Below are 15,407 nucleotides of genomic sequence, written 5' to 3' on the forward strand. Positions count from 1 at the left end.
CTAAAACATATCTCCATTTTTTTACATTATCCGTAGTTTATAAACAGCAGCAGAGCTTTATTGCTGACCTCACAGGTACATGTAGGATGGGATTAATCCTTAACTGTAAAAGAGAACATTGTTCTCTTTTCTTCCAAGTCAAGTTCCAGGTGCATGTAGAGTTAAACACAAGCTGGGTCCTCAGGACCCCACATAGTTCACGTTTTCCAGGTTTTCTGGCAGGTGCACAGGTGCATTCATTATGTACTGACACATTTTAAAAGATCTACAGGTGAACCTAATTATTTCACTCGTGATTCTGTGAGACCTGCAAAACATACACTATGTGGGGTCCTGAGGACCGAGTTTGAGAACTTGTGCACTAGAGATTGATGAATTAATTTCTCAAACTATACCCCAGAATAACCTGTGATCACCCTTTAATTTATTTAAGCAGTATGGTTACTTTCAAAACTATTTAAGTCAGGGGTGGATCCAGAAGTAAATCACAGGGGGACACTTTGATAGGGGTGAGGGGTTAGCGGTCACAGGAATATTTTTGTGTATCGCAGGTACGTACGCTCCAATGAGAAGGGCATGGCATTGATACAATGTGGGGAAAGTACTGCCAAGGATATGCCCACCTGGGTTTGTCATAGGTACAAGGGATACACAAAAATAGGATAAGTGACAGCTCACACAATCCATTCCACCCATAAGTTACCAGGAATGCTGCTGCTGCCAGATAGATCTCAGCTCACAAGTCACGCTAAAAGTAAGGGACAGTCTGCAAACTACTTCCCACTGTACAAGTGTAGTCAGCAGTGTTTGAATGCACTTGAAAAGTGGCAAACGTTTTGCAGACTATTCCTTACTCCTATGTGAGCTTATTGTAGGGGGCCTGACTGTCGGACTCGTTCAGACTATCTTGAGAACGAAGGAAGCTGCTGCTTTGCATTAATAAAAATAATAATGAAGCTGGTGTAAAAGTTTAATTGAAAACTTTGTAACACACACACACACTTCTCCCAGTGGGACATTACTTTTTGTTAGCCCACTGGCCCCCAAGTCAGACAAACGATGCAGTTAGAATTATTGTAGCCCACAAACACCTGAGTACAATAAACTTCTGAGGCTACCAGGAGTCAGGGCTGTCTGTCTCCTTGTCTGCCCGACCAGCACAATATAACTACCCCTACATGAGACACTCACACCTGCTCTACTGTTATTACTCACTGTCCCCAGCCAGCCCAGCACTGTCAGAAAGAAGCAGAGATGGGAGAACTGCAGAGGAGAGGGAGAACTTAGAGGAGCTGCACACTGTGCACTAACACTGCAGCCCCCCCACTGGCAGACAGTGGCTGACCAGTCTCTCACGGAGAGGGAGATGCTGCTGTCAGCCAGCAGCAGAACAGTACAAGGCAGGCCTTCATAAAAAAAAAATAGTGTTCATTACCTCAGCAGATGTATCGGCAGGCAGGGGGGTTTTATTTATTTATTTATTTATTTATTAACAGTTTCTTATATAGCGCACACATATTACGCAGCGCTTTACAGAGAATATTTGAACATTCACATCAGTCCCTGCCCCAGTGGAGCTTACAATCTATATTCCCTACCACATGTACACGCACACACAGACATTCTAGGGTTTTATATTTTTGTTGGAAGCCAATTAACCTATCTGTATATTTTTGGATTGTGGGAGGAAACCGGAGTACCCGGAGTAAACCCACGCAAGCACGGGGAGAATATACAAACTCCGCACAGTTAGAGCCATGGTGGGGATTGAACCCATGACCTCAGCGCTGTGAGGCAGTAATGCTAACCATTACACCATCCGTACTGCTGTATTCAGAAACCCCCTTGTGTGCAGTGTGCACGTGTGAACGAGGCGGGCTGCACTGTGAAGAAGTAGGTAGATATAACTTACAGCAGGCAGCAGCTGACTTCTAAGTTCCTGCTACCCCTCCCTCTGTACCGGCCTCCTGCACTAGACATGTCCTCAGTGCAGGAGGCCGGCGGCCATTTTGCTGGAGACTGACAACTAACTGAGAAGACAGCGGGTGGGCCGGGCAGCCAAAAGGGCAGGGATGCGGTGTGCGGATCAGGCGCCATGTCAACAGTCGGCGCCTGGAGCAGGAGCTCCGCCCGCTCCGCCCTAGCTACGCCACTGCCTGTATCAGGTCAGGGGTGCCACCATTTGTGCCGTATTTTTCCTGGGGTAAGCCAAGTCTGCTGTATAATTCATGGAGCGCTGCCAAGTGTGCTGTATTAGTCCAGGGGTGATGCTAAGTGTGCCGTATCAGTCCAGGGGTGAGCCAAGTCTGCCAAATAATTCCTGGGGTGAGCCAAGTCTGCCAAATAATTCATGCGGTGCTGCCAAGTGTGCTGTATTAGTCATGGGGTAATGCTAAGTGTACTGTATCAGTCCAGGGGTGATGCTAAGTGTGCCATATCAGTCCAGTGTTTGTGCCACCCACTTGTGTCGCTTACCATAGTCATCCAGCTACCTTGGTGCAATCTTTTAGCCTACAAACAATTTTGTGAGGTGTGAGGTATTCAGAATAGACTGGAAACGAGTGGAAATTAATATTATTGAGGTTAATAATAGCGTAGAAGCACAAAAAAAAATATACGATTTTGGCGGTTTTTATGCTTTTTAAAAAAGTATCAAAACCCAAAACCTTCAGGGGGTGTTTTGGCAAGACCTATTAGAACCCAAAACCTAAAGGTAATCAGAACCCAAAATGCAAAAATTGTCCGGTGTACGTCCCTACATACTGTAAAACAAAATATTCGTTTGAATAAATTTTATTAATGAGAAGTCACTGAATATAAAAAGAATGTATTACAATTTACATATAAGCTTACATTCAATAGTGAAATTTTAAGAACACATCAAAAAATATCACAAGTAAAAATATCTAGTGCATTCCAAAAATGATAAGCAAATTCTCTAAGTGCATATAGTCCTCATACAGTTCAGACAACTCATTATATATTAATTTAGTAGAAAAGGAAAAGAGAAAGAAAAGGAAGGAAGCCAACCCGACTGGTGTTTGAATTTTTTTTATAATTATGTAAAAAAAATCTACTTTGGAGATTTTAATGTTTGTTGCTATAAATTTAATGAAAAGCTGGAGGAACATTGAAATATGAAGTCCAGGGATTCCAGACTTTAATACATTTTGCAGAAGAACCCTTTAAAATGCTGGTTATATATTCCATTGAATGAACATGCCATATTTTGTTAATTATCTCAGCCAAAGTTGGTACTTCCGAAGATCTCCAATGGCTAGCAATACAAGTTCTAGTCGCAAGAACTATATGCATGAATAAGTTGTTCCGTGCATGACTAGCTTCTGTGATATTCATGAAAAGAAGATAGTATCCAGCCTTGAAAGCAACTTGAATTGATAAAATTGAGCTAGTCATCATAGCTATTTTTTGCCAGAGTGGGATTAAAAGTGGACAATGTGCCTTCCATATATTTTGTAAAACAAAATATTATTGTATAAAGAAAATTATATTGATCTGACTTCCACAATTCCATGATTTTGTAGCTGGTAACATCCCTATATTGAATTGGAATGTTTCATCTTAATCTAATAATATTAATTATCATAATCATTTGATATACTGTACTTTATGTCCAAAAAACACCTGGGCTAAGGGGGTAATTCAGACCGGATCCCACGGCCATGAATGTGCAGTGGCCAGCGATCATATAGATGCTGCCCCACTGTAAGGAAATACCACCTTGTGAATGACTGTGTACACTGTGTGAATGTATATGTACGGCTAGCAAAGACTGAATGAAAATAACCAAAATCCTTTGTTAGTGGCTCACCGTCGATTTTTCCATTGGGCACCACTCATAGCAAACTAAGAGTAACCAGAGACTTACTTGTGGCAGTGATGAAAACATATCCAGCCTGGAAATAGTAGCAAGATATGAGCGCTAGGGACAAATGTTGTGTGCCATGTACAAATGGCTGCCTTCTGGTAGAGGGATGCCGCCCTCAATTGGAAAAAAATACAAGAGAAAAAAACAGTAGGACGCCTTCTGTACACTAAAAAACAATTTAATTAATAAATAAATAACATAAAACAATAAATTGCATGCATGCAATAACACAATTAATTTAAGTTAAAAAACCACATCAATGCAATTGCGTATTTGTGTAAATGTAACCTATATTTACCAAGTCCTGATTGGACAATTAGATTGCGCGGATTGGACAGATATTTCAGTCACACGATGAGGGATAAATTCTCAAAACACAATATGGGAGATGGTGATGAATAATGAGTCCTCCCAAGTGAAACAAGTAGTGAGCGGGTGGGTTCCTTACTCACTCTTGGGTCTCAGATGTAAGATGACCAGTGATTGTTGGTAGCATTTGGTGAATACCCAGATGGTTGAAGAATGATCGGCACCATCTCCCAGGGTCTCTGCGGCGTGTACCAGGTTGGTTAGTATGTGCACACTTTGCCAATTGCCTTGCGGCGTCAAGTGCTCACCCAGCTACTGCACCGGCCAGCAAGCCAAATGCAGGCTGAAGTGCACTGTCTCCGGCGGGTGCAAACTCCGTTGGAGTACGGATACATGCTGTTTCTTATAGAGATCAAGCTTAATCACAGTCCTCCGTGTGTGGGGCGGCTGTCAGGGAGTCGCCCTGTGCCGTATACAGATACCGGTGCCGGGGACCAGAGTATAGGGGGGGAATTCAATCAAAAGTCAGTACTGCTGATGTACCCCTTAGGTCCTCGGTTAGTGGTGCTCACGGAACTCCTCACAAGAGCTATCTCTTATATATTTAGCCAGATCTATCACTCAAAAGCAGTGTAGCTAACGGTGGGCGGGGTTCCACGGGTGATCGACAGGCCCGTCCACCATTATCCACACTGCAGAACCTTCTTTACCACGTTCTACACAGCCTACATCCTACACAGCAAGCTCTCACAGCCACACTGACAGCGACAGGCTGGGGCTGAGGCCGGGGCTGCTCAGCCGCACAGTGGCAGGAGGCTTGCCCAGTCCTTTTGTGCGGCCCTGCCTCCTCCGCCTGTCATTGGTGGTGCGCCCCACCTCCTCCTGCATGCTGTTGTACCTGTTGTCCACTGCCTGCCCCTCCTCCTCCAGCCTCATTCAACATGGACCCCATAATGTGTAAAATAAAAATATGAGTGATTTCCTGATCAGCGGCAATGCCGCACACAGTGCCCTGCTTGCTGCTGCTAAATGCGGCCCTGCCTCCTCCCGCCCGCTGTTCTCCAGGTAACCGAGTCCCGGAGAACAGTAGTAACTACTACTGTTCTCCAGGACTCGTCACTCGGAGAACGGCGGGCAGGAGGAGGCGGGGCCGCATATAGCAGCAGCCAGCAGGGCACTGTGTGCGGCATTGCTGCTGATCAGGGAATCACTTAAATTTTTATTTTACATGTGTGTGGCGTTGCTGTTCTCTGGGACTCGGTCACTCGGAGAACGGCGGGCACGAGGAGGCGGGGGGCTGCATATAGCAGCAGCCAGCAGGGCATGTTGTGTGGCGTTGCTGTTCTCCGGGACTCGGTCACTCGGAGAACGGCGGGCGGGAGGAGGCGGGGCTGCATATAGCAGCAGCCAGCAGGGTACTGTGTGCGGCGTTGCCGCTGATCAGGGAATCACTTTTATATTTTTATTTTACACATTATGGGATCACCATGGCATTATTCATTATTCTTGGCATGGTCCATGTTGAGGAGGAGGAGGGGAGGGAGGCAGCGCTAACAGCCAAGCCATGCCCCCGCCTGTTTATTCCTGCCGCACTCGGACACCTGCTGCCGCCGACTAACAGCCTCCAGGACCTGCTGCCACCAAGTGCCAGCCTCCAAGACCTGCTGCCACCGCGCCCCACCCTCCACGACCTGCTGCCACCAAACGCCACCCTCCAGGACCTGCTGCTGACAAGCACCACCCTCCAGGACCTGCTGCCACTAAGTGCCACCCTCCAGGACCTGCTGCCAACAAGCACCACGCTCCAGGCCCTGCTGCCACCGACCGCAACTTGACCGGACAACCTGCCGCAGAACACGACTCTACCCCACCCAACTGTAAGTACTACCCACCACCCCATACCACAAAACCACCAACAAATCTCCAAACACACCACCCTTACACAAATACTGTATCTCACACTCACATATATTTCTACTTCTAATGGGGCGAAGCCCCTCACGTGTGAAGAGCGCCCGGAGGGCGCGAGGAATCACCTAGTTTTAGCATATTTAATCACCTCTCAGGTTAATCCTGATTTTTTTTTTTTCATTTTTATTGTTATTTGTAATTATATATGTCTGGTATCGGCCGTTACCTTTGAAATTGATTATTACATTTTATTAATACTGTTACTAAAATTGTTTCTGTATCTTTAAATGTTCTAATACTACTAGAGATTGGCTTTAATCTATCCCCTGAATCCAAGTGCTTTCTTTTGCTTTGTTTTTCATGTATGAGAGCAGCAGGGTGTATGTATGTATGAGAACGGCAGGATGTATGTATGTATGAGAGCGTCAGGGACCAGGTGTAAGTATGTATGAGAGCGGCATGGTGTATGTATGTATGAGAGCGGCAGGGACAGGGTGTATGTATGTATGAGAGCGGCAGGGTGTATGTATGTATGAGAGTGGCAGGGTGTATGCATGTATGAGAGCGGCAGGGTGTATGCATGTGTGAGAGCGGCAGGGACCATGTATGTATGTATGAGAGAGCGGCAGGGTGTATGTATGTATGAGAGAAGCAGGGTGTATGCAGGGCCATTTCTAGAGGCGGACAAGCCGTGCAGCCGCCCGGGGTGCCGCACGGCTTGTCTGCCTCTGTTGAACAGCCGGGGCGCCCGGCAGATCCCCCCACGCCGCTGCACCCCCTTCCTCCGCCTCTCCCCATCTGCCGCCCCAGCCACAGATGATTCCGCATAGCGCGTCTCTCCTTCCCCTCGCCGTGTCACTGGGCTGTTAGCTAATCAGAGCTCACTATGCACTCCCCTCCCCTCCCCTGGGAAGCAGCAGCGGCGGCTGTGGGGGGACTGGAGGGGGACTCGGAGACCCGGACTCTGCTCTCCCCAGCAGCAGCAATGGTGAGTTGTACTGCTGCTGGGATATTATTTTCTGGCACTGTGGGGGCATATGTGTGGCACTGTGGGGGCATATTTGGCACTGTGGGGGCATATGTGTGGCACTGTGGAGGCATATGTGTGGCTCTGTGGGGGCATATGTGTGGCACTGTAGGGGCATATGTGTGGCACTGCGGGGGCATATTTGGCACTGTGGGGGCATATATGTGTGGCACTGTGGGGGAATAGCTGTCACTGTGGGGGCATATATGTGTGGCACTGTGGAGGCATGTGTGGCACTGTGGGGGCATATCTGCCACTGTGTTAGTAAATGGCATCAGTTGTGCGGCAGCAGCGCATGGGGCATAATGTGTAATAGACATTACGTTGTGGGGAGTATTGTGTAATTGTCATTATGGTGTGTGGCGTAATATGTAATTGTCATCACAGTGTGCGACATAATGTGTAATTGTCATCATGGTGTGCGGCGTGATATGTAATTGTCATCACAGTGTGCAGCGTAATGTGTAATTGGCATCACGGATAAAAAATGTATAGCCTGTCATTGTTTGGCCTTGATCTGTGAGGCGTACTAGGTAACTGTGTGGGCCTTTATATTTTTATGTCACTGTGTGGCCTTAAGCCCGCCTACTTAGGTGCGGGAGGACAATGACAATTCCTGCGGTAACCAATTTCTGGACATGCAGGTTGCAAAAGTGAGATGTAAGGTAATTGTTTTCCTGCTAGACTACGCCCCTTATATTAAACCACACCCCTTTTAAAATAAACCACGCCCCTATTTCGGCGCGCACAATTTGTTCTATTTCATGTTATGTATTTTTTTTGGGGGGGGAGCGCATTTTTATTTCTTTGCCCTGGGAGCTAAATTGTCTGGAAACGGCCCTGGGTGTATGTATGTATAAGAGCGGCAGGGACCTCCTCCTCCTAACCTCTACCCTCCATCCGTTCCTACTTATCCTATTATTTTTCGTTCGTCCACCCACCTCCTTTTAGTCTGTTAACTTTTAACTGTTTACCAGTGCTCCTGCCCTGTTCTTCCCTTCCTCTACTTCATCTTCAGTCTCCTCGACAATTTCCACACCTACTTCAGAACTGATGCTGATTTTAGTTCTACCAGCTATAACCCTATTTATGCTGTATTTTATCAACACACCCTGTACGTTACCTTGTAATTGTTTTTTTGTTTGCTATGTACAGTGCTGCGGACACTTTGTGGCACCTTATAAATAAGCGTACTAATACTGCTACATGAGAGAGCGGCAGGGTGTATGTATGTATGAGAGCGGCAGGGACCAGGTGTATGTATGAGAGTGGCCATTATTGATTTTTTGCCGCCCACATGAAGCCACTTCCAGAAATTTTTCAGGGGCACTTTTAGTCCCCAATCCGCCCCTGGTTACCAGGCCTGGAGGTGTGGGTGGAGTGGTGACCACCATGTGATAGGGCTGCAGGGGAAGCACTGTCTGATTGTGTGAGCCATGTTTCTCTTATATTATCTTATTATTAAAAAAGACTAACTGACCTCTCAGCTATTCCACTGCCAGTTCTCCACTGATGGTGCCTGTGTTCTCCTGCTTACAAGCCATCTCATCTTTACGAACACCAATTTTCCTCCACAACTTTGTATCTCTAAATATGATCTTCCCTCACCACATTGCTTTTGCAGTTTACGGTCACATTCATTCTATTCTAAATCTTTTTTTTACAGCCACTTTGTGTAACTACATATATCCTTGTACTTATGTTGCCATTCTATGAACTATTCTTCTCCAGATGTGGAGCTCCAGAGGATTCAAGCCTTCCACCTTATCTTTTACTTCTTGGTTGTCATTACTTCTAGAACTGCCATATACCGATCATCTGTGGTTTTCTTACTTATCTTTTGTATTTGTTAGTTGTCCTGTGACATTGACTTTTCTGTGGCTTATTATAGCTGTGTTACCTGGTCATTTGTTTTCTGCAATAAGTCTTAAGCTGACTATACATCTGTAGATATATTGTCAAATCTGTCTGGTTAGAACAAAAACCTGGTAATTGATGAGAGCAAATGACAGTTGACCATTTGCTTGGAAAATGCTGGAAAACTGATGTAATGTAATTCCGATGTCACCAGATGTTCTAACCAGCCAGATCTGACATTAAATCGGAAAATCCACTGAATTCTTGATATTCACAATATACAGCAATTAAAGTTTAATTCGCAAAAAAAAAACCAGATGCTCAGAATTCCTGTCGTCTTTACATACCTGTTTGAATCTCTAACATTTTTTGGTGGTTATATATCTATATTAGCTGGTATAAGTGTGCCCCCTAATGGTGCTTGTTCCTCAGCACAGTCATTTTAAAGCTCTCTACCTGTTTATCATATTTAGTGACAACTGTTTATTCTTTGTCATTCATGTATTACACTTGACCAACATGTTAATGTAATTAGCAGTTATAATTATGCCCTGTTTTCTAGCTAGCATAGTTCTTCCCTAAGCTCCGGTTTATCACACAGTATTTTTCACAAACAAATTAATATATACACTAGCTGTATATTACACTTCAGCTACATGCTGTAATTAGCTGGTATAAGTGTGCCATCTAGTAACGCTTTTCACTCAGAAAAGATTCTTGTAAAAATCTACTGCTTCTGTGTAATATTTACAAACCTTCACTTGAAGTTCTCAGTGTGCTGTGTGGTATGATACCCGTAGTATTAGTGTGAGCGGCAGTGGTCACTCCAGAGGTGCGGCTGCAGCACAGTTAAAAATTCATTTAGGGCGAAACAGCAACTGCTGGTAAGTCAGTTTGGAATGACAGTTGGTGGCAGTGGGTTCGGGCACCAATATTTTAATTTTGAACTCTGCTGCAGCCCCACCTCTGAAGCTGCCACTGCCAAGCAGTGTAGTATCTTATATATATATATATATATATATATATATATATATATATATATATATATATATATATATATATATATATATATATATATATATATATATATAGATCTATATATAGATATAGACTGGCTGGTGTCCGGCAACTCCTCCGCTGACAGGGGCAGCTGTAATACTTGCCCAGGTGCCCATGCTGAGGGCGAGTTCTCACCCACGAATGAAATATCCTGCACCTTGACAAAGGGGCTAGTCCCCGAAACGTTGGACAATATTTGAATACACCTGTTTGAAAACCCACTGAGTGCCGCTGTCTGTGTGTACTTTTGTACTACCTGGCTACCTATCGTATCCTGAGGGCACCTGGGAATTTGTCTTATTGAGTTGGAGTGCCAAGCCGCAACATTACTTCTATATATACTGTATATCTATATATAGACATATATCTATATATATAAAACAGGAAAGAACTGACCGTCTCTCCGCTTAATTTAAAGAATTACCTGGGTGCCCTCCTGGGCCTACAGTGGAGCTTACCATGGAATAGAGTGTGTAAGGAGGCACTCCTCGGGTTTCACAAATGACACTTGGACACAAGTTTTAGTATAGTCAACGTTTCAATTGCACACAGCAATCTTCATCAGGACAGTAACAATAAGAAAAGAATACTTACAGACATTTATACTCGTCAGACAGCCCGGTATCCACGCCACGTTCCTCCCGCTTCCGGGTGCAGCAAGCTGACGTCACGCGTGATACGTGCTCACTTCTGGCAGCAACGTTGCTATGCAACTGGTATACAAGGGCAGCTATTGGTAACTGCGTTGCCCAGCAACGTATCAACAGAGAGGGCTCGCGGTGTCGCTGCACCTCTGCACGTAATGTATGAAGCTCTATAATGCTTTTGGCTGCATAGTGAACATAAATGTCCAAGAACCGGCAAGAGTGGGCAGCAGTCCAATTAATGTAATGAGCCATAATACGCTGACTCTGATTATGGCACAGTTGCCTGCAGAGTATAATATAGTGGGCGCAATTTAATCAAAAGCCGCCATAGCTAGATCTGAATGGAAAGCACGGGGACAAAACTGCGGGGTGGATCCTGGGCAAAACTGTTGAGATATCAGACAACAAAAAAATAAAGACACTATGTTAAAACTGTGTAAAACAGCATACCATCAAGAGTATATTAGGTAGAGAATAAAAAAGAATGAATCAAGGTAGCAAACCACCGTCATGGTGAAAGAATAATCAGATAGACCAGATAAAGCAAAATACAAATCATAATGCCCTGGAAGCAGAAATATAGTAATATAATGCGTCAAAAAACTAATGGCATATAAATAAGTATGGGCCGGCATTGTACGGGCCGGCATTGTACAAGATATCATAACATCAATGGTAAATAGCGATGTCAATGTTTATAAAAAACATCCGAAGGTTAATTGTTCATTGAACTCTGATCCCCTAGTGCCCATTTGGTAGGTGGGATTCTCTAGTTTTTAATTCCATTAAAATCTAAGAAATCTATTTCCGGGAACTGGAGATATCTGCAGTCAAGCAAGCTGTCCTTCCACCAGAAAATTATGAATAATAAGCCCACTCCACTATACACCCCTCCTCTGCATATTAAACATCCTCTACCACCCTCGAAGTTATGTATCAGGGCCCCTTCATTCAGCCCAATGCCCCCTTCTCCCCCCTCATCTCCCACCATCTGTGCAGTAAAGGGGTAACTAGTGGAAATTACTGATCCAGGCCCTACATGCTGAGTGGTTGATATAATATCCCCTACCACCCGCGGGACATCAAAGCTTCCCCCACCCCTACCACTGGAGGATCGGTAGGGGCCCCAATACATTGCTATGCCCAGGGGTCTACACTGCTGTTATATATATATATATATATATATATATACAGATGTATCGGAATTCATCTTTGCAGGGGATGGCGATGGCGACGCCAGCCGCCATCCCCTGCCCCGCGCCATCTGTATGCCGGAAGGGGACGCGCGCGCACGAGATGCGCGCACGTCCCCTTCCGACGGTGCTGCCCTCGGTCGCCTGGTGCCCACACCGGGCGACCGCACCCCCCCGCAGTGCCCTCGGGTCCCCCCCAGCCCCCTCGAGCGGGAGGCGGACAGTATTGCGTACGCCTCGCCGCCCGGATACTGAGACGCATGTGCGTGGGGGACGCACGCGCGTCTCAGTCAGTTGGAGCGCCGTGTTGCTGGCGGATCGCCAGCAGCATGCTGCTGGCGATTCGCCAGCAACAGTAAGGCCGGCTACATCTGTATATGTGTGTGTGTGCTGTATATATATATATATATAATTATTATTATTATTATTTTATTTATATAAATTTGGTCTATCTATAATACTTTAACTGACCCCGCATATACTGGGTCACCTAAGTGTCCATCTCCATGCTTTGCTCCGCCCCTCTGGAAACCCTCTTCTGAAAATCCTGCGTTTGCCTTTGCACTGGCTGCTCACTTTCCCTACCCTCCAAGGCCAGCCTAATGTTGGTTTGCATGTTCTTTGAAGGTGCAGATATTTTTTCCAATAGAAAAGTATCCACAGGGGCAACAAATGAAATAGATGACAAAATTACTGTTACATGACAGGATATGTTTGATGGGGATTTTTATTCTAGAATGAGGATGCAGAAAATTATTTCCAGTCTCCATAAACCTGCACGCAGTGCAACCAGTACATATATAAACTCACGGCCCCCTACTAAGAAAATTATTTGCGGGACCATGTGAAGGGATGGCAACCTAATTTCTGACTAACCAATCTTTAAGATTATGACCACGTTTGTAGTTGAGAATTCTAGTATCTTGCAGACCCGGTAAGTTCTTATCAGTGGTGATAAGTGGCCAGAGTTTCTTGGAGTTGGATGCAATGATTTTACTTGCTGAGGAAAAGGTAGTTACTAGCTGTAGCATTTTCTGTTTCCGTTTAATCACAGGGGAGAGACAGGAGGCTCTTGTTTTATTTAAGGCCTTTAGTTTGGCAGCTCTTAATTCATCCTTATCGTAACCTCTGTTAATAAATTTCAACATCATATTGTCCATCTGTGATGCAGCTAAAGCCTCATTGCTGGTGATCCGCCTGATGCGCAGAAACTGCGAAAATGGCAAGCCCTTTTTGAGGGCAACAGGGTGGGAGCTATTAGCATGCAAGAACACGTTTCTGTCAGTAGCTTTAAAGAAAATGTCTCCAGATGATCTTGTACTCGGGTGATTTTGACATCAAGGTATTTGATGGTGATGTAATCAAGGTTATACGTGAGCTGGATAGTCTCATCCATCTAGTTTATCAGTTCCATCTGGGCATGAAACTCTTCATGGGGCCCCGCCCATAGTATCAGTATATTGTCGATGTAACGTGTAAACAGTATAAGATGATCTGCAAATGCTTGATTTTTCAAGAACAGTGTATCTTCAATAGCAAACATATAGGAGTTGGCAAAACTTGGGGCCACATTGGACCCCATGGCACATCCTAGAAGCTGAATGTAATATTCATTATTGAACAGAAAATAATTGTTCTTGAGAGTCTTCTCCAGTAGGGTGATGAAAAAAGAGACATCCGGGCCAGTGTACTGCACAATGTTAGATAACAGGTTCTTGGTGGCTGCCAAACCCTTTTCATGGGGGATATTGGTGTAAAGGGACACTAAATCAACGCACGTCAATGTACACACTGTGGGTAATGGGCCAAGTTGTTGAATTTTAAGTAACAGATCTGTGGTGTCTTTCAAGAAGGTTGGTTGACTCTGAACCACTGGCTGTAAGTAGAAATCCAGGTATTTAGATACCACACCAAAGAGGGAGTTGTGGGCCGCTATTATCGGGCCTCCAGGAGGGCACTCCAGGTTTTTATGTACCTTAGGGAGGGTATACCATATTGCAAACTCCCAGGCGATCCTACGCCATTTTTCAAAAAAGATCTTGATGTCTTGTTGACTACAGCCCTTTCGGAAGGCATCATCAATACAAAAACCAAAGAAGCCCTACCAGTGCAATATCCCATTTCCCAATCCTGTATACCCTCCCTAAGGTACATAAAAACCTGGAGTGCCTTCCGCGATGCCCGATTATAGAGTACTGCCACTCTTCAGTGTTAGATGGCATGCACTGAAGGGTGTCAGTAAGCAGTGGAGTAACTACACCACAATGTACACTGACCATTGAATTGTAACTAATCACCTGCTATTAATAAAAATTTGAGTGATAAAAATTATGATATATATGTAATAAGATACACAGAACACAAATCGACTCATCATATATATTCAAACTCAAATGTATTAAGGAGGTAAAGATTTAAATACATTCTATTTGAGAATACGGCAATCCAGTAGGAGAAAACATCTTTAAAAAGAGAAAAAAAATATTTTCCTTTTCTGACCTCTACGGAAGAGTGGCCCTAACGCGGTTCATGGCGATTACTTTATGCAGATTATACAAACCCCATCACAACCACTGGCCTGAGGATTTAAGGCTAATTACACTAATTATAAGAAAGTAGTAGTGTGCGAATATATTACATGAATTTAGCTACAGACCACTAAAAGGTCAAGTACAAAAAGTAGCCAATCTCTACACTAAGCAACATAGAATCCAATCTGCAAAGTTGAGTGTATCACTTACGTGGTGGAGGACAGGCTTACACTGTCTTATATAAAACTTCACCTAATATTTGATATTTGAGTATTTGCCTCACATAGAACCTCACTGGATATGTGATATCTAAGTATTTGGGATTAACATGACAACTCCCAGAGGCGTAGCTACCGTAAGGCAGCCACCGCGGCTGCTTGGGGGAGCAAGCGCCAGCGGGGCACCCCCGGTGCCCGGGCACTCTGGTCAGACCCCCCCTTACCCCTCCGCATGCCGCCGCCACCACATTCAGTCCGGCACCACAGATAGCCTCCGGGCTCCGTCTCCTGCAGTAATGAAAAATGACACGAAAAAATGGCTCCTCAGCACAGTCATTTTAAAGCTCTCTACCTGTTTATCATATTTAGTGACAACTGTTTATTCTTTGTCATTCATGTATTACACTTGACCAACATGTTAATGTAATTAGCAGTTATAATTATGCCCTGTTTTCTAGCTAGCATAGTTCTTCCCTAAGCTCCGGTTTATCACACAGTATTTTTCACAAACAAATTAATATATACACTAGCTGTATATTACACTTCAGCTACATGCTGTAATTAGCTGGTATAAGTGTGCCATCTAGTAACGCTTTTCACTCAGAAAAGATTCTTGTAAAAATCTACTGCTTCTGTGTAATATTTACAAACCTTCACTTGAAGTTCTCAGTGTGCTGTGTGGTATGATACCCGTAGTATTAGTGTGAGCGGCAGTGGTCACTCCAGAGGTGCGGCTGCAGCACAGTTAAAAATTCATTTAGGGCGA

At 44.6% G+C, this 15,407-nt stretch overlaps 2 protein-coding genes across 2 annotated transcripts in view; one reads left to right on the plus strand and one right to left on the minus strand.

The window, feature by feature from the left end:
* The window catches only part of LOC146062934 (G-protein coupled receptor family C group 6 member A-like), a 72,753-nt gene that overhangs the window by 54,127 nt on the left and 3,219 nt on the right, over positions 1-15,407 (minus strand). The window contains exon 2 of the mRNA XM_083174942.1: positions 12,769-13,146. Within this exon, the coding sequence (XP_083031068.1) occupies positions 12,769-13,146 (378 nt within the window). The remainder of the gene's footprint in view (positions 1-12,768; positions 13,147-15,407) is intronic.
* The window catches only part of ZUP1 (zinc finger containing ubiquitin peptidase 1), a 237,305-nt gene that overhangs the window by 51,783 nt on the left and 170,115 nt on the right, over positions 1-15,407 (plus strand). The window lies entirely within an intron of this gene.

This window comes from Crinia signifera, chromosome 3 (assembly GCF_055691185.1).
Source record: "Crinia signifera chromosome 3, ASM5569118v1, whole genome shotgun sequence".
Classification (NCBI taxonomy): Eukaryota; Metazoa; Chordata; class Amphibia; order Anura; family Myobatrachidae; genus Crinia; species Crinia signifera.